The sequence below is a fragment of the Populus euphratica genome, unplaced genomic scaffold, assembly GCF_000495115.2.
Source record: "Populus euphratica unplaced genomic scaffold, PopEup_1.0 scaffold48.1, whole genome shotgun sequence".
Lineage (NCBI taxonomy): Eukaryota > Viridiplantae > Streptophyta > Magnoliopsida > Malpighiales > Salicaceae > Populus > Populus euphratica.
Genome location: NW_011499879.1, coordinates 821,688 through 840,698, shown reverse-complemented (window position 1 = coordinate 840,698; position 19,011 = coordinate 821,688). Strand labels below are relative to the sequence as shown.

Here is a 19,011-nt window from a genome sequence, read left to right as displayed (position 1 = left end):
TCTTTTGTAACATTATGAGCAACTCTTCTTGACAAGGATAGTCGGATAATGCCCAAAACTTGTCTATCAAGAATTTGTCACTCTTCTTCTAACATGTTTTCTGGTTTGCTCCCCAACAGAGGAAGATGAAGTTTCTTCCCATATAAATAGTCTTTAATTTGCATTTTTCAATATCCAAAATCTGTTCCATCAAAATTTTCAATTCCCGCACCGTTTATTTCATCTGCCATTTTTAATATTTCTCAAATTCGAATCTGCAAAATCTGACTTTATAGATGTGTCTGGAATGGCCAAAAAATGTTGGAAACGACACTGAGATCACCAAAATCGGACTTCGGATGGCTCAGATTTTATCAATCAAACTTTTGGATCATTGGACGCTGCAGATGAAGCCACGTGTCAAGAGGAATAGTCATTGCGCTACACTGGATCAAAACCCAGAATGCTGACATAGATATGCTAACGTGTCTGCCATGTAAGATAGACGACCCCATAATTATGACGTGTCAGAGCCACGTGGATTTCTGGCTGACGTGGCAGAGATGACGTGGACGATGATTGTGCAAAACTTCGTGCGTGGTTGCTGATGTGTCGGGTCAACTCGGTTCAGAACGTGTCTGCCATGTAAGATAGACGACCCCATAATTATGACGTGTCAGAGCCACGTGGATTTCTGGCTGACGTGGCAGAGATGACGTGGACGATGATTGTGCAGAACTTCGTGCGTGGCTGCTGATGTGTCGGGTCAACTTGGTTCAGTTTGCAGGAAATCGGGCAAGGAAGACGCGTGGAGCGCGTGAGGCGTGTTGGTACGCGTGGGTAGTGCAGTCGGCGACGCGTGCGGGCATGCAGGACGTCGGTTTTTTGCCAGGTTTTCACCAGTGGATTCCTCTCATCTTCCTCTTCACGATGGTATGTTCAAAAACATGTTTTGAGAACTTTGATTTTTGAGTTTGGATCAAACACCCTCTATTTCAAGAACAAGCTCTGATACCAATTGTTAGGCCATTCAAGCTTTCAAACACACATCAATTTACATGGTTCGGCAACTTGTCTACTCCACGAAGCTACTGGTTTGTATTAATCAAGCTTAGAAACAATACAAACAACAAAATAAGGAGGAGGAGAAAAAACTTCTCTACTCAACTCAACTCTCATTCTAGCTCTCTCTGTGTTTCTCTCTATTTCATGTGTTACTCAGCTATCAATGGCACCCTCTATTTATAGCTGATATGGGAGACAATCTTCTTTCTTTGTCAATTATGGTGGGCACCATTTTTTTTTATTTAGATACCTACCATTGACTCTTGCATTGCAATCACATGGCTACCAACTATTATTTGTGTCCATATACATTAACACTCCAAACATAGACGTTGTTCAGGATCGCTAGACGTTGTTCAGGATCGCTGCTAGGCATAATAGTTGCTACCATGGGATCAAGGCTTTCTGGTAATTCCACTCTTCTATCCATGAAGCCTCCACCTCCAGCTACCTCTTAAATGGAAGAAACACATTTCAGTCAAATTTTATAAGAAATTCAAGAAGATGATTAACAAGCATGTTCATGCATTCTGTCGTTAAGGTAATATGGAAGAGATGCGTATTAAGAGTAATATATCTCTAAGGAATCTAACTTGATCCATGGAATGGAGACAGTCATTGGTTCCCAAAGGATGACACCGAAACCAAACACATCAGACCTGTGCAGAAACAGGGCATGACATAAACTAGATTTTCAGAATAATATTGGTGAGGATATAATTAAAAGAAATTAGAGAGAAAACGACCCTTCTTTACTTCGGCTAATAATCAGGTTTAATGATTTCTGCTTGAACATCATTGATTGCCGAGCTAGAAACAAGGTGAAAGTTGTACAGGACATCAAGAGTCAAGAATGCTAGATGATGAAAGAGGGACCGTGTCACCTCCACGTTTCTATTTAGTTAACCAAGGCAAGCAAGCAATTCTATTGAATCTGTTTAGCATGAAAGAAGAAAAGCAGCACTTGTCCATTTGTAGAATAACAGGGTTCGGTTTCATGAATTACTTTTCATTTGAAGGTTCATTCCGGAGGACTTCACGGGCCATACATTGCGGCTGCACAGAGAAAAATGGAGGAGTTTAACATTTGCAGACAAATGCATCAGAACTAACAACATTGAGGACCATTATATTGGAAAAAATTGCAGATAAAAAAATGAGCTTTAAAAGGAAAAAAAAAGATGCAAATCCGACCAATATCTTAAATATGAGTTAATCTTTTAAATTTATAACCTACTAGATCTTAAATTTAAATTCAATTAAAAATTTTAATTCTTAATTAATTTAATGATGAAGTATAAAATTAAAAAAAAACATTAATTTATAAAATTTATAAAAAAAATAACAAACGAAAGAATAATGATTAAATCTAATATAAAAAAAATGAAGAATGAAATCTTAAAGAAATTAAAAATTATATCAAATTAAAAAATTAATAAAAAGAACGAACCAAATCTAATATATAAAAAAAATAAAAAAATATAAAATTAAAAAAAATTAATTTTATAAATTATTTTATGTAGAACAAATAATAATAAAAAAACAAAAACCAAATATAAAAATAAAATAAAATTAAAAGGTTGCTTTAAAGATTTAAAGGGTCAAGAATGAAATGAAAGAGAAAAGAAAAAAGAAAAGGCTTTTAACACCTAACCAAAGTTCAATGATCATATAAGTTGTCTAAGGAAATGGAAGGGCCATTGACATGAATCAAATGCCATCTCAAAAATCGATGTTTTGCCATCAAGTGACTCCATATATGCCGCCCAAAAAGCTCGACCACTACCCACACATTAGCAGGTGCAACACAATTTATATTTATTAAATAACAAAATAGATCCCAAATGAACCTGAATATAATAATAAAAAAACAGAATGAAATGATGAAGATGTCTAGAGACGCAAGCTAAATATATTTTTATTTTAATTGTAATTTAATTATTTAACTATGGTTTTAAAAAGAATAATATAAAAAATCCCCAAGCACCAGTTTTATCTTTTTATATTTTTAATAGTAATTTAGTCATTTTATTATTCTACTAATAATGACTACTAGATCCCAATTGAAAAAAACTCTATTATCCAATAACAAGTTAATTAGTTTTATTTTACAAAATAATCATTATATTATTCCATTTAGGTGCAATGAATCTAATGCTATAGCGATTTGCTAATAGCTTTTTTTTAAAAAAAATTTAAGTTTAAATTTAACCAGATCTCCTATTAATAAGGTACACCCAATCCTGGTCCACAATCACAATTTCTTTTATTAATTCTCAGATAAAATCTCTAGCTCTTCTTTCAAATCCTCCTTTTTTTTTCCATGTCACATTTTATTTGTAGATTTATAAATTCTTTTGACCCTTTTCTCTTTTAATGTCTTTGGCTTTTGTATTTCTTACTTTTAAAAATAAAACCCTGCATGTACATGAGTTTTGTCTTTATCATCTTCAGTTCTATTATACCAAAAAATGTGTAAAATAAGATTTATTTTTTTATGAATACATCAATGTATATACATAAATAAATGGTTTATTCATTATCTTGTTTGGATAAGATAATAATGAGCTACTAATCCACTATTAAAATTAGGTCACCTTTTCTATTGTTTGGACAAAACAAGATTGAACAAAACTTGCTGAAGTGGTAAGGACAAACGATTGTCCAAATTTATTCTAGATACAAAATTCTTAGGGGCATCATAGCAAGTGAAACAAGCTTCTCCAATATCATTGATCAAATCATTATTTGTCATTTTTTTAATATTATCCATTTTTCATTCATTTATTTTTTTTATTGATTGATTAAAGTTTGATAAGTTTACCTATTTTTTATTAAAATAAAATCTAAAAATAAAATCTGTATAGGGATTTTATTGCAAGAACTTTTCTGATCTAGAAACTAAATTGCAAATACTGAAAAATTAGAGGATAAAAATTACACGAAGGACTAAAATGCTATACAAATAAAATATAAGTACTAAAATAAATTATTTAAAAAATTTAAATGATCGAAATGAATTTTGCAAAAGCATCATCCACCAACTAAACCAAACACAAGACAAATATATATATATATATAGACACACACGGGGTCCATCCTAGATTTTTTTTTTTTTTTTAGAGAATTAGCATATTTCTTTTTGAAATGTCATGTTTTTTGAACAGCCACAAGTTTGAATGCTATTTTTCCCAATTACTTCGCATACAAATATGCTATTTTGTTAATTTGTTTGCCAATATTTTAAAAAATATATACTAATAAATCCAATTTCATATTTACTGTACAGGCCAGTCTATTTTAATCTGTGCTGTTCAGCCCATCTTACTAAGGGCACCCTAAGGTATCAGGCCAAGATTGGGCCGTAGGAGCCCTCGATCAGTCAATTTTCCTTAAAAAAGAATATTGTTGGTGTCATTGTAAGCACAGCAGAAGTGGCCTTTCGAGAGGGGAGAGTGGTGTTGGGTGTACCTGTTGAAGTAACCGTTATATGGCAGTTAATTTTTTGAAAGCACACCCAGAACCCGCCAAACTCGCTCTTTTTTTTTATATATAGTATAACGAAAATATCCCATCGATTAACATGGTCTAAAAAAAGAAAAAAAAAATGAGGAGGTATTATGTAGTGATATTCTTGATTTTCGGCATCTTCCTAAGTTATTTTACCGTGCAAAGTATAGAGATTTTGTCGAAATCGAAGCTTGAAAGATGCGAGAAAGCCTCAGATTCTGATAATGATCTCAATTGCACCAGAAAAATCGTCTTAAACATGGCTGTTCCCAGCGGTTCTGTAAGTCTCTCTCTTTTTTTAATTAATTAATTAACTATTGTCTAATTATCGAGATCAATTAATGTTGTTAACAAAAATCCTCAATTCTTCTCGTTTTGGTGTAGAGTGGTGGAGAGGCGTCGATTGTGGCGGAAATAGCGGAAGTGGAGGAGAATGCAACTAACTTGATGGAAACAGTGAGAGTACCGCCGGTGATAACAATCAATAAAACGGCTGCGTATGCTTTGTTTGAACTTACTTATATACGGGTGCGGCGCGGCGCTTTCTTGGTTACTTGTAAAAAAAGAAGCTCACATCATTTGTGGTTTTAATGCTTAATTGATAGGTCGATAACCTTGTGAAATTACTTATGGTTGTAATTTGTAGGATGTTGCTTATAAACCTGAAGAGTATTATGTCAAGACGCGCAAATGTGACCGGGATGCCGGTGCAAATGTTGTCAAGATATGCGAGAGGTGACTCATTTCGCCCCCTTTATTTTATTTTTTAAAGCAACACTGTCCGGTTCTTTGGCACTAGTTGTTTTGCCAATTTGTTAAAGCATGTGATCAGCCGATTGAAAGTAAAGTTCAAAGTGTGTTGTTTATTATCCGGTCCGTTATTGTGATCAACAAACGTTTGCGAGAAATGGTCCTTTTCTTTTAGAGACCAAAGCTTCTGTGTTCATTTGGACTGTTTCTTCGATCGTCTTCTTCTTGCCTGTAAAGTGAGGTTAAGTTACAAAAAAGTTGCAAGTTCTTTTGTGTGCATGCTTACTGGACTAACAGCCTCAGAGTAAATGTTTTGTAGGTTACAAGATGAGAATGGCAGCATTATCGAGCATAGTCAGGTGGCATTTCTGATTTCTTGAATCTCATTTGGATTCCACAAGCACCTACCCCACAAACACACCCTCTACTTGTACATGCATGTTAAGTAGTACATGGTTTCATAGTGGATTTTGCAGCACCATATCTACCAAAGTCTACCTAGTTAGCAATAAACCTATTCTGTAAACAGGACTCTATGTGCAATAAACCTATTCTGTAAACAGGACTCTATAAAAAAAGATTTACCTTTTGTGTAGGTGATAGTACCATATTCTTCTTTTCTTCACATGTTTTATTACTCCTCTCCTCCTTTCTCTTCTTTCTTCTCTGCTTAGCCACTCTGTTGTCCTTGTGGGCCCCAACGGCGGGTACCATCATCATGCGGAAACTTTTGTAAGTGCCTTGTCATATGTCTGGCATTCTCAGTTTGCCTCTTAAGATGCAGATTGGAATTTTATTATCAATGTATACCTTTGTTTTGAGCAGTCGACAAACTGATGAAAGGGAAGGCCAACACTGCACACTGCGTCAGATTTCCAGGTGATTGGTATGGCTTTTAGGATAAATTGTTTTCCTTTTGATGTTTCTTTGCTAGTAAAACCCCATCCAATCAATAAAAAGTAGCATGAGGACACGCAATGCGGTTTTTTGTTAGTTCAATAATTAATATTTGATTATAGATGTTAGAAGCGGAAACTCATGTCACGCTGATGAATACAAATGGGTGTCAATAAGCAAGTTCGGCACAGACTTATCTTATTGCCTTTCAATTCTCTTATGATATAAATTATTAACAATCTTTTCACAGTTTAGGCATGTGAAATTTTCGAAGCATCCACTGTTTTTAAATGGCATCCTCATTTTTTGCTGAACCTGACTCGTTTAATGAATGAGAAATATGGTTCTAAGAAGAATCTTGTTTATGAATTTGTAATTTTGGAATGGTTTAGCTATAGGATGAGTGGTTGAGTGGTTAATTGCATTGCCATGAATATTATTAATGAACAGATTATAGATAGTTCAGTTTAGTCTTGTATTTTCTGGTTAATTGCTGTCTATCATAAATATCTTTCCTTCTAACTTTTACAAGAGTTTGATTTTATGCAAGACTAACATTTCATTGTTCACTTAGGTTCCATGTTTTTGGTATTGGACAGCGATCAATGGGTTTCAGTGTACGAATTGAGGTGAAGACAGGATCTAAAGTTTCGGTATATTTTTCTCTACATCAATTTTCTCTGTATACGAACAGTTCAATTTATTTTACTCAGCTTCTGCTCTAGAATTGCTTGTTGGAACAGATGCCTGCTAACTTGTTTGCAATTAACTGAATGCCGAGGGAGACTGAAAAATAAAATAAAATCCTGGTCTGAATTAAACATGATTGAGGGCTTCTAACATGATACTGAAATAAATGTTCTGCTAGTCTGTTGCAAATTTGATGGTAGAGTACAGTATGGGCTTGGCATGATTTCATGTTTCTGTTCTTTCTATTTCACTCCAGCATCTGCTCTAGAATTGCTAAATGGAGCATGTGCTTGCTTAACTTATTTGCAATTACTTGCAATGTGAGAATAAAAAAACTTGAAACATGATTGAGGGATACTAACATAATACTGAAATAAATGTCTCTCTGGTCTGTTGCACATTTGATGGTAGGGTACATTGTGCGGGCCTGGCTTGATTTTCATTTTTTTTCCTTTTTGTCTAAGTTCATCTTTCTTATTTCCTCACTTTTGCAAGTGAAATGAATTTACTTTTCTTTCCACCTTTTCTCCATCTCTTGTTCTAAATTTAATTGGTGTCATCACTGCTTTAAGTTGTTTCACTTTTGCACTCAAATGGAATTGTTTGAGATTGATTGTGGATGGTATCTCGTATTTCTTGTTATATTCTTCCTAATTTAAAAGTCCATGATAAATATCCTCTAGCTAAAGACTCTTTCGGTTTTGCTTGCAGGAAGTTACTGTGGCCCCCGAAAATAGAACAGTAACATCCAAGGATAATTTTCTAAGGGTTAATCTCATTGGAGATTTTGTTGGATACTCGAATATTCCATCATTTGAGGACTTCTACCTCGTCATTCCAAGGCAGGTATGCCTTCCTCACTAATATGATTACCATGGAAGTGTGCTAGCCTAAGGGGAAAGAAGCAGAACTTTTTATCTAGTTATGCATGTCAAATTTCTCAAGATGTCTTTCTTAGAAATAATATCTTTTTACCAATAGCGTATAGTGCAATGGTAATGAAATCAATGGTAAAGGGAATGATATGTAATTCAAACCTCTATCATTGTATCCATATAAAAAAAAAGGAGGCAAGAAGAAAGGAAAGTCTTTTTCATCTGTTATTGATTGGTAATTGTAAATGCACAATACTGTAGTGTTGAGAGTTTCTTATCTTGTCGTGGAAGGGTGAACCTGGACAACCACAGGATCTGGGAAGGAATTTTTCAATGTGGATGCTGCTTGAGAGAGTGAGATTTACCTTAGATGGTGTTGAATGCAACAAAATTGGTGTCAGTTATGAAGCTTTCAGTGGGCAGCCCAACTTCTGTGCTTCACCATTTTGGAGTTGCTTGCATAATCAGTTGTGGAATTTCCATGATGTTAGTTTGTCAGCTAGTAGTGGTCTCTGTAATTTGTGTTCCCATTTAAGCCTTTCCTAGTCCCAATTTCTGTACCTTGAACAGATTTCTACAGCTGTTGCATTGAGCTAAGAAGAGGCTACTTTATTTATGGCAGGCCGATCAGAACCGAATTAGGAGGAAGCAGTTGCCACTATATGGCGTGGAAGGAAGGTTTGAAAGGATAAACCAGCATCCAGTTATGTTTCCGCAATTTTAGATCTGATGTTCAACAATATGTAAACTATTTGAGTTTTATAACTGATATGATTCAACTGCAGAATGCAGGGACTCATTCGTTCTCTATAGGAATTACTGAAGTTCTTAACACAAACCTTTTGATAGAACTAACTGCTGATGACATTGAATATGTCTACCAAAGGTTTGATATCTATACTTACTTTTAGTGCCGAAATTTTCTGATGATAAAATGCTTTAACCAAAGGCATGATTTTAAACACTTGGTGATAAGATATTAATATATAGGTTAATGGGTTCAGAATTACGGCCATGGTTCATGGGGTGTTGCTCCATCCGTATGAGCAATGATAGTTGTTTCATGGATTAGTAATTAACTAACAAGCTCGGATTACTTCTTTTAATGCCTAGAGTCCCTTAATTTGTTTACTGTAGCATGATCATTATTGCAAAATATCTAAAATCACTTTTACGTCAACATTTCTTGGCCATATTTACGAGTTGCAGAAAAGAAAATATGTAATCCTAACAACTGGTATAAATTTGTACACTATTGCAGTGAATTTTACTAGCTACAAAAACCAGAAAGAGATTAGGGAGGGAACTTTCTTTGCAGTAGCATTCTTATCATTTGTGCAATTTCAACAATTTTTTAGTTATGGCATTGCTTGTGTGCATCACCATGCTTCTATGTAGGTGTCCATTTGTTGAGCTTCATCTTCATTCTTCTGCAGGAGCCCTGGAAAACTTTTAAGTTTCACCATCCCTACATTTGAAGCCCTTACTCAATTTGGTGTTGCTACAGTCTCTGCTGAAAATATTGGGGAAGTGGAGGCGTCATATAGCTTAACGGTATTTTAAATACTGTCCTGGCATATTTGGTCATGATGCAAAAATGCATAAACACATACATGCTGATGCAATATTTACTCCTACTTGGATCACATTGCTATAAGATAATGATATGTTTTTGTTGATTACTTTCTCTATGTTGATTGTTTTCCTCGTTCTTTGGCCAGTTATTGAGAATCAAACACTAATTTGACATCTTTCTTTCAGGATGCATTTGTATTGAATTATGAAGGTTTTATGCTACGTTTCACATTGAAAGAAATTCGTGTTTTGGACCTTTTTTTTTCAGTATTTCAAAAATGGAAACAATAAAATTAAGCAGTTTCTAGTATCTCTGCAAAATACTATGTTTTGAAATCTTCTAGTATGGGGTGGTTGATGTTGATAGTATTAAAATATGCGAGAAAGTTGGAGGACAAGATCTAAGTCATGTATGTTGGTGAAAGTATTTGACTGGGATGAGAGTTCAAATTAGATGTTGATTAGCACATACCATCATTATGTATTGCTGTATTCATGTGATGCTTTAAGGAGTGGTTGCTGCAACATATTTTACGTTTAGCTATTATGATGATCGTCTCATCCTTGCAGTTTGACTGCTCAAGAGGTGTTTCGCTCATGGAGGTAACATCAACTGCCATGTTGATCATATTTCTAATTATTCACAAAGGATACAATCCGATTTTAATGTTTGAATGGTTGTAGGAACAATTCTTCATTTTGAAGCCCAACGAGATTACAATTCGGTCATTTAAAATTTACCCAACAACTGATAAAGCTGCGAGATATGTATGTGCTGGTAAGGTTACAATGGTTTTATTGCAACTTTTCTTGTCACTGTGTGATAACTAAGGTGGCAGAGAAATCTGAAGTCTCAATTATTGTGCTTTAATCCAGCTATTCTGAAGGACTCTGGTTTTAATGAAATTGATAGAGCAGAATGCCAATTTTTTACTACGGCTACCATCCTTGACAATGGATCACAGGTTTGGGGACAATTACATACCCGGCAACTGGTCGATTTTCTACTCATGCAAACAAGATCTCTATGGAAAATTTCTTATGTGAAGGAGTAAAAGGAGTTGAAACTGATTGTCGCAAAATAATGAAAGAATATAGAAAACGTGTTTTGTCTATGTAAGTGTATGTGTTGCTAAATGGAATAATTACATAAAAGCTGCTGAAACATGATTAATATCTGTCCAACAGGGTTCAATAGTGCATTTGTATTTTCTATGGTGTGGCTGAAAGCTTCTAGATGCTTGTTATGCCATTCAGTGGCGTAGAAGTTTAACTTCTCTTTGATCTGCATTTTTGGGTTATTCTTATAATAATTTCTGTTTTGAGAAAATTAATACGGTCTTGATTAAGGTTTTTTTTTTCTTTTTTCATTTGCAAATGTCATTTATATCTGTGTAGACCTGACAAGAAAAGTCCAGAAAAGGGGGTTATAGAGTGCCGCTAAAATCTACCATTTCATAAATGTTTGATGAGAGTGTAGGAGTTTTCATGCCTAAAAATTTTAAAAGACTAATTTGCTCATATATTAGTGGCAGTACACGTTATCAGAATTTACTTATGTAGGAGGTGTTTAATTTCATCAAATTTTCAAAATATCTTTATAATAACATGACTTGTTTATAGAGTGTTCTTCAGACACTCTGGCTGATGCTGTTTTAGTTTAGCATGTGATTTTGTTTCATCTTTGGTCCAATAATAACTGACGTTGGTGAATTATGTGGCAGTAGACTTAATGATCGAATTAACCACATAAATCCCGAACTTTTTGCAGATTGCTCCCTTTCTAGCACCCAAGACCAGTGTAAATGGTTTCTTCGAATCTATTGAAAACATTTGGAACAGAATTTGGGAAGGCTTAGTAGACTTCATCACTGGAAAAACCTGCAGGTACTTGTCCATTGATTTGGATTAGGATGACTGGAAGGTTTTTTTTTCAAGGAGATTACCTTTTTCTACGCTTGTTGATGTGGACCTGGATGCATTGACCTTAATTTAGCATTTGCATTATTTTATGAACTTAAAAGCTTCAAGTAACATTTATATTGGTTAATTGCACACCCTGGAATCTCTGCTGGCATTGTGGTGAAATAGAAAGTTCTGATTGGCATGCTAAATTTTGAAGGAAGTAGTATTTTTTATTTTGCTGCTCAAATCAAGCCTACTAGATAGAGGGCCATTAGCTGATTTTTTAGCTGTTTAGATGGGCTCACGAGATCTTGTTCTTTTTCTTAGGTCTTGCAACTGTTTTGATATAACTTGTGTTCCTTTTATGGGCAGACAGAAATGCTCCAGTTTCTTTGATTTCAGTTGTCACATACAATATGTATGTATGAGCTGGATGGTGATGTTTGGTCTGCTTTTGGCTATTTTTCCAACAGGTAACAACACTTTTCTTCTTCGAGGAAAAGTAAATTTTATACAGAACTGGAACATTCTTTTCTTATTCTAATGAGGAACGCATACTAAATTGTACTTTTGAGTTCCAGTACTTGTTCTGCTATGGCTTTTGCATCAGAAAGGACTTTTTGACCCTCTTTATGACTGGTGGGAAGATCATCTTTGGACTGACGGGCAGAGAATCAGAGATACTCGGAGACACAATAAAGGTATTCATGTGAATAGACATCATGAGTTGGGAGCGAGACAACACAAGCATAATGCTCATAAGAAAAGAACCACTCATCAAGAGCATAGGCATAGGCATGCAGGAAGGGATACAGAGTACTATCATTATCTTCACCATGTCCGCAAGGACAAGAGTAGGCACAGGGGAAGTAAGAAAACAAGTGTCATGCAGCAAGTCTATTTGGATGGAGTGGGGAATACCAAAGTTGGACATCATGTACACAGAAAGGAGAGAGAACATGGAAGGACTGTTAAAATAACCAGTCAGAAGTGAGCTGTTGGATGATTCACACTTAATGTTGCTAGCTGAGCAGACAGAAAATTGGGGAATGAATCATGTTACCAGTTATAGACATATAGAAGATCAGATTGACTCTCTAGTTATGTTTGTTTCTTTTGGGCGAGTGTTCCTGATATGGAATTCTTTGAAGTGGAATTGCAGTGGTGGCAGCTTTTTTCCATGGAAAGGATGAGACTGATTCATTTACACTAATTGTTAAAACTAAATTATCATTGTGATAAGCATGTGTGTGAGAGTACATATATATATGCCCTTGACCTTCTTTTTTTAACAGAAATTATATGACAAACAGGAAATAAAAGGACAAGTATTTGCATTTGGTCGTGATCAAAACTGTAGGTTTGTCTCTGCCTGAGTGAAAATCAGAGCTTCGTGTTCCTCCCGTACAGTATCCAAATGTTACTTTAACCATGACCCTCTCTCACAGATTGCCGATTGGAATCCCGATGGATAAGATTTGAAGTTTGAAGCTCTCAGTATGGTGGCTCCAGCCATAGGTATGGCTTGCCCTTTATCTTTCTGGTAAGTGATTACTTAGTAGAGTTATGTCTTTCGTCTCTCTCCGTGAGCTGAATGTGATAACCACTTGGAAATTGTAAACCAGGAGTTCGAACAATATTTCCTCCTTTGATTGCTTGCCACCTGAAAAGTTTAAATAATAGTGAAGGTTAGTCTCTCTCTCACACACACATGCACCCATGCGTGCGCACTCACAGACACCCATTGCACGCTTGCAATGAACACTCACAGAAACACACTCAATTGCTAATTTACGTATGATAAGGTTTGCATGCTATTACCTGCACTTTGTGACCAAGCAATGTAGAAATACAGCCATCTGCACCTTGGTAAAATCTGTTCCAACACAAAATCTCATGCCACCACCAAAGGCCATGAAGGTTTTGGATGCACCATTTACTTCCATACCCTGTACGCCACATTAGGTTTTATTATAATGGGAAATACATGGTGATTGTGAGAACTCCTCCTAGTATTGAAATGTCCGCAGGTGTTTTAAGTTGAAAGGATTTTCAAATATAACCCACCTTCCATCTCCATGGATTGAAGGCAAGTGGATCTTCATATTTTGCTGGGTTTAAGTGTACAGCGGGGGGACAGACCATTACTGCCCAACCTGCTGGAATGGTATATCCTGCCATGCCAATTTATATAATAATTCGAATTTCCATAGAACATTCTTTGCGCACTATAGTAACTGATACATGTGTTGATTGCTAGTAAACACGTACCCTTAAACTGGATATCTCTAAGTGTTTTTCTGAAGATCCCTGGAACTATGTTTGCCAGTCTAACAGTTTCATTAATGACCTGCAAAGTTGAGCTCGTCAGTTTATAATATTACAAAAGCTACTATTATGATATCAAACTGGTGACGAAGGGCTTGACCCACCTGAAATGTGAATTTCATTGATTTGTATTCCTTCCATGTAAGACCAGAGTTGGCATTTTCCCGATTTTTTAGAATTCCGTCGTGCTCTTCCTGGCAAAAGTGTAAACATCTAGAGCATATTAGGTCTTGAAGCACAAGAGAAAAGTTATGGAGAAATACATTTTTAATAAATTTCTTACAGACCGTTAATTTCTGTAGCACCAATGGGTGATCCGATATAAACTTGACAGCTAAAGTTAGAGCCAGGGAAGTTGTTTCAAAGCTGGCAAATAGCAGCACAAACATTAAATCCAGAGCGATTTCCTCTGTAAGGATTGTTTTATTCTTTTGAAGTTCTTCAAGCACATAATCAAAGAAATCAGTTTCGTGCTTTCTCGGATTTGCTCGTCTTTCCTGTAGCAGGTTCTTTAGCATTCTCATTGCCTTTTTCCTACCCTGAGAATTCAAAGAGCAGTTAAGACAAAAAGGGAGAATTCAAAGAGCAGTTAAGACAAAAAGGGAAAAAGGACAATTTTTGTTTGGAAATGTGCAGCTTCCAATTGCAGAATTGATTTGGTGCTCGAGTGACAGTATTTTAATCTACTCTGGGTTTTTTTATCGTGGCTCTTGCTTGCCAACATTTTGGACGCGCTAGTTTGCTTCTAGGTCTGAGCTTCTAGTTTGCAGGTGCTCAAGTATTGTTAAGAGAATGAAAGGATGCATTTAAATGATTAGTATGGAAGATTTCAGTTTACCTGTAAGCATTCGTGATATGCTGTTCCTGGAATGTCCAAAGGGAAGGAGATTAATCCTTGTATGAATGCAACAAAGTTCTCCCTGAGATTCTCTGAAGAATTTTCCTGATCATAACTTATCAGCTTCTTCGCCGTCAGATCAAATATCACCTGTAAATATCATAAGTGTTGTTAGATTCAGGATAAACAATGTTTGGTTGCTCTTTTCACGAGAAGAGGGATAGTATGAGAATACAGTTGCAGTTGCTTCTTTTAATTCAACTGATTCCTGATGAGACCATAGCTGTAATCTTTTTGATGCTGTTTGTTCAACTTCAGGGAGCATTTTTTTAAGGCTCTCAGGACCGAAGAGATTAAGCACCATATTCTTAAGATACTTGTACATGAACCCATGTAATGAGCCGACATTTTGCCTTCCAAAAATCTCTGTGAATGTATCTGGATACCAGCTCTGGAACAATTGTCCCTCTTGTTGGAAGATAAAGTAATTGAGATCCGGGTCTGTTGATACTACAACTGGCCTTCCAACCAAATTAGTCCGGAATATTGGTCCATATCTGAAAGCAAAAGTAAAAACTTCAGAACGAATGAAGGAGGTGATGATTGCACAACTTTTTGAACAACTTGGTCATTCACAAGATCTTTACCTTTTCATCCTGTCTCTGACAAATGGAGAAATGTCACAGGAAGTATTAGGAGCGAAGAATTGAAGGGTCTCGCCAATAAGTGGCAATCCCATTGAACCTGGTGGAAGAGTGCCATTGCATCTGGGGTTTCTCCAGCGGTAAACCCAATGTGTGATGCTTATAATAATCAAAGCTCCAACAAACAAAGCCCACATCTGGATCAAATAGAAGTGTCCAAGTACAGAGTACTGGGAAGATGTTGGATTGAGAAAAAGATTTTAATGTTGATAAGCTTTTGACAGGAAAGGAAAATGGGAAGAGTAAGATTACTAGAAATGGGAAGAGTTCGAGGTAGGAAACATGGGAAGAATAGACGGGAAGGAGAAGAAAATGCTGGCATGTATCTCAGCAACCATTCGGAGTCATCTTATATAGGCAGGGCATAAGTTAGAAGCAGACAAAAAAAAAGCAGTACCAGTTTTTGTTAAGTTGCTCAAAAAAATAGTAGTTGAATATAGAATACAATAGCTGAAAATTATTCTGCTAGAGACCACTTATTGTCCCACGTCAACGGTTTCTATCAGTTTGTGTTAAGAGCCTAGCAAGACCATGAAACTGACATGATGTTTCCTCTCTCTGTGCAGATAATTGTTTTTTTTTTTCACTTGAATAAGTAGTCAACGTAAAACAAAACTGAAGCACGAGGCAGAATTTTAGCCTTTTTTAAGGACATTACGCATGAACAGAAGGGCTCTTCCCGAGATTTGAGAGGATAGAGATGGGGGTTCAAAGGATCTGTCTGACCTAACCAAGTGTCTGAAACCAATCTTCAATACGTCATTAAATACGAAAATCTAATGGTTTCACCAGCTTCTCGGAGTCTTCTCAATATCCTTGCTAAATACTCCAGTACCTGTGTGATGTTATATGTTGCCGGTTAGAGATGCCTCACATGTTCTTGTTTTTCCTTTTCTTTCTTAATTTTGTTAGAATTAGATCTCATCCGAGATCTTCTTTAGCTATGTGATCATTTGTTCATATTGTTAAATGCTAATGTCAAACTCTAGATCTTATTGCATACATCACTATTGATCTTCTGTACTGTGCTCTAGAAACGTATACTGTACATGCTTTTGTACTCATCTCTTGGAAATAATTTCCGAGTAGTAGGTATAATAAGCTAGTTGATCAGGTTAACCGATTTCGACACATAGAGCACCGCCCCCACCGGCCCATTGAGCCACGGACTGGACCTCCTTGCAACAACCACTATAAATGTAGGTAGGTTACTGTGAATCATGCCCTCCATTATATGCAACCAGATTATAAAATTCATTTCTATGTGTTACTACAATAATGTTGTTGTATTGAGCGAGCTTAATGGAATGAAGTTCAACTATATAACACCACTGTGGAGACTTGAAAACTTTGTCAGCTAATGGATTTCTTTTTTGTTCCCGAGTTTAATATGCATTGTCACAGCCCATCTAGTGTCATTAAGCTGTAAAGATGCTGCTATTCTGGGCTTGTAGGCACTGTTGTGAAGATGTCGGAATGCACCTTTTTATTCAAATTTTGTTATTATGTCTTGAAGAAAGTAAAGTTTCTCATACATCCCTGTCAAATGATCATATACACTTAATAATATATAAGGATATTTAGGATTGAGGTTGCTTTTTAAAATATTTTTACTTGAAAAATATTAAAATGATGTTTTTTTTTTGTTTTTAAAAATTCATCAAACTGATCCAATTAATTTAAAGTTTTTCTTTTCTCTTATCGGTGATTTGTTATCTGGTTTAGAGTCCAGTAGGTTCTTTAAGAGAGTGGCACTGACACGGATTGTTCAACTGCTTGGAATGGGCATGGAAAGAGTCTATTTGAGGTGATGCGCATCAATGACAGCTCAGGTTGTCATACCATAATACTTTATAAATTATATGCGTTGCTTGCTACGAAGTAAAGTATTCTGTTCTCCCGTCCCAAAATCAAGTTTTTTCCATTGGCATTCAGAATTCTTGTGTCCAGTGGAAAATTGGGAGAAGTAAGAGCTTTCAGGGTCCTACCTGTCTTCACTGTCCAACTTAGGGGGTTAAGTGGCATCCCACATGCAGCAAAGTGTCCACAACAGGGTAATCCTACCACTACATGAGTCCACTACACCTATCTTTCCAATGATCCAACGGTTCATGATCATCAATGTGGATGACCTTCTTAATCTATCAAGCGAAGTTAATTGGTTTATTAGCTGTTACCTCCTTATTCTGATGACACTTGTCTGTGGGCAGCAGGGTGCCTCCCAACTCAGCTGTCTTATTGTTGATCTGCTAGTTTATGTCACTGCCAGCATATGCTATGGACCGTGTACAAGTAATTTAGTTTTGTTTTAACAGGCTATCTTGGGGGGCAATTTTTAGGTAACAAACGGGGCCTAAGGTTAAGTTCCTATTGGGTTTTAGGTAATCTATATATACAAAAAGGAAGAAAAAAAAAAAAACTTTTCTGGACCTTTTTTTTTTAATTTAGTTGAAGCCCAGAAACATGAAGAAGAAGACTTGTAAAAATAAAGGGGCAATCAACTTGTTAATGAAAAGCTGACATGCATGTTGTTGCTTAGTAAATGGTTAACGTAGAAAAATGGATAGATAAGAATGCAGGTGCTGAGTTACACGAGGATGAGAGGATAATGGAGAAAGTTGGTCTTCATGTCTGTGCCGTGCGCCTAGGGAATCAGCATTAACATTTAAATTACACTTTAAGTAAAGAAAAAGAGCTTCCCTGTTCTTCACTAACATTTGGATTCTGGAAATAGGATTATACTAATTAATAGTTAATTGCCCACGCATTACTGCAACTTACGTTTTGACAGTATTATATTAACAAACTCACATCATTATGATAACTAAACCTAATCTCTAGTTACTTGATCCAAACCATGTTTCAAATTAAAATAAATAAGATTTGACTTGTTGTCATGCTGTTAACCTGATGGATTGGCTTTTAATTTGATTTACTCTGTTAAAACTTGTCTGGTGTTTTTTTAAATAACATTACTTAAATGTTTTTTTAATACTAAAATAATATTATTTTGGATTGATAAGGTTTCATCGTCCAACCTATAAATCTAAACGGGTTAAGAATTTTATTTCTTGCAATCTATTTTTATTTAATTATATATTAATAAAAATAAATATTCATAAAAAAGACAACAAATAAAATTATGGAAGAGAAATATTATTTTCTTCAACTTTTTTTTCTTCTAATTAATATATATATATATATATATATATATTAGTTTTGATAACAAAAATGATTTTTTTTATCAGCATCATAGTTCATTGAATAAAAAATAACAATGAAAAATATTTACAAAAACTATAATAATAACTAAAAAGAAAACAATGTTAATTTTTTAATCAAAAAATTATTTTTTTATTCAATGATTTCTTTTTTATTTTGATAAGAAAATATTTTCAGTATTATTATTTTTAAATAAAAACTTATCATGATCATGAATGCAATTTTTTTTTTTAATTCGGTTTAGTTTGGTTTCATTTATTTAGTTTAAGCTTTTTAAAATTAAAATCTAATTAATTTTTTTAATTTTTCTAACTATTTTTTTATCACGATTCAATTTTCTCAATTTAGGCAGTTTTTAATTTTTTTTTCTCACTCCTTATATTTGCAAGGCAATGTAACGTAATAAACTGTTCTGCTCGGTCAAAGGACAAAACCATTTTTAACTCTCGATTGTTCATCAATATTGTTAGCAAATGTTAGAGTCTGTCGTCCATACATAAAATCCGCTTAGATACCCACAGAATTTGGAAAGACTTCATGGTTAGGAAATAAAATTAATGAAAAAAAATAAAAAAAATTCAAGTTAATTTGTTAAATTTAAAATCTTTATTATAAAAGTTTGATAATTAAATAAAAAAATTTAACATTAATAAAAAATTTAAAAAAATTCATT

General features: G+C 35.0%; 2 protein-coding genes across 2 annotated transcripts; one reads left to right on the top strand and one right to left on the bottom strand.

Annotated features, from left to right (window-relative positions):
• The first annotated feature begins 4,486 nt into the window (after positions 1-4,486).
• Positions 4,487-12,585, top strand: HAP2 (hapless 2). Its single transcript, XM_011030901.1, has 18 exons — positions 4,487-4,834; positions 4,939-5,082; positions 5,201-5,289; positions 5,624-5,663; positions 5,979-6,036; positions 6,130-6,190; positions 6,776-6,854; positions 7,603-7,737; positions 8,058-8,252; positions 8,389-8,469; positions 8,552-8,652; positions 9,203-9,320; positions 9,912-9,944; positions 10,026-10,119; positions 10,218-10,306; positions 11,113-11,228; positions 11,619-11,719; positions 11,828-12,585. The coding sequence occupies exons 1-18, from the start codon at positions 4,652-4,654 to the stop codon at positions 12,238-12,240; spliced, it is 2,130 nt and encodes a 709-aa protein (XP_011029203.1). The 5' UTR covers positions 4,487-4,651; the 3' UTR covers positions 12,241-12,585.
• Positions 12,586-12,688: 103 nt separating this feature from the next.
• Positions 12,689-15,443, bottom strand: CYP87A2 (cytochrome P450, family 87, subfamily A, polypeptide 2). Its single transcript, XM_011030900.1, has 9 exons — positions 15,060-15,443; positions 14,648-14,969; positions 14,413-14,562; positions 13,862-14,113; positions 13,679-13,768; positions 13,518-13,596; positions 13,314-13,420; positions 13,068-13,195; positions 12,689-12,909 (listed from the first exon to the last, which is right to left on the bottom strand). Exons 1-9 carry the CDS (start codon positions 15,251-15,253, stop codon positions 12,798-12,800), a joined length of 1,434 nt encoding a protein of 477 aa, XP_011029202.1. The 5' UTR covers positions 15,254-15,443; the 3' UTR covers positions 12,689-12,797.
• Positions 15,444-19,011: the final 3,568 nt, after the last annotated feature.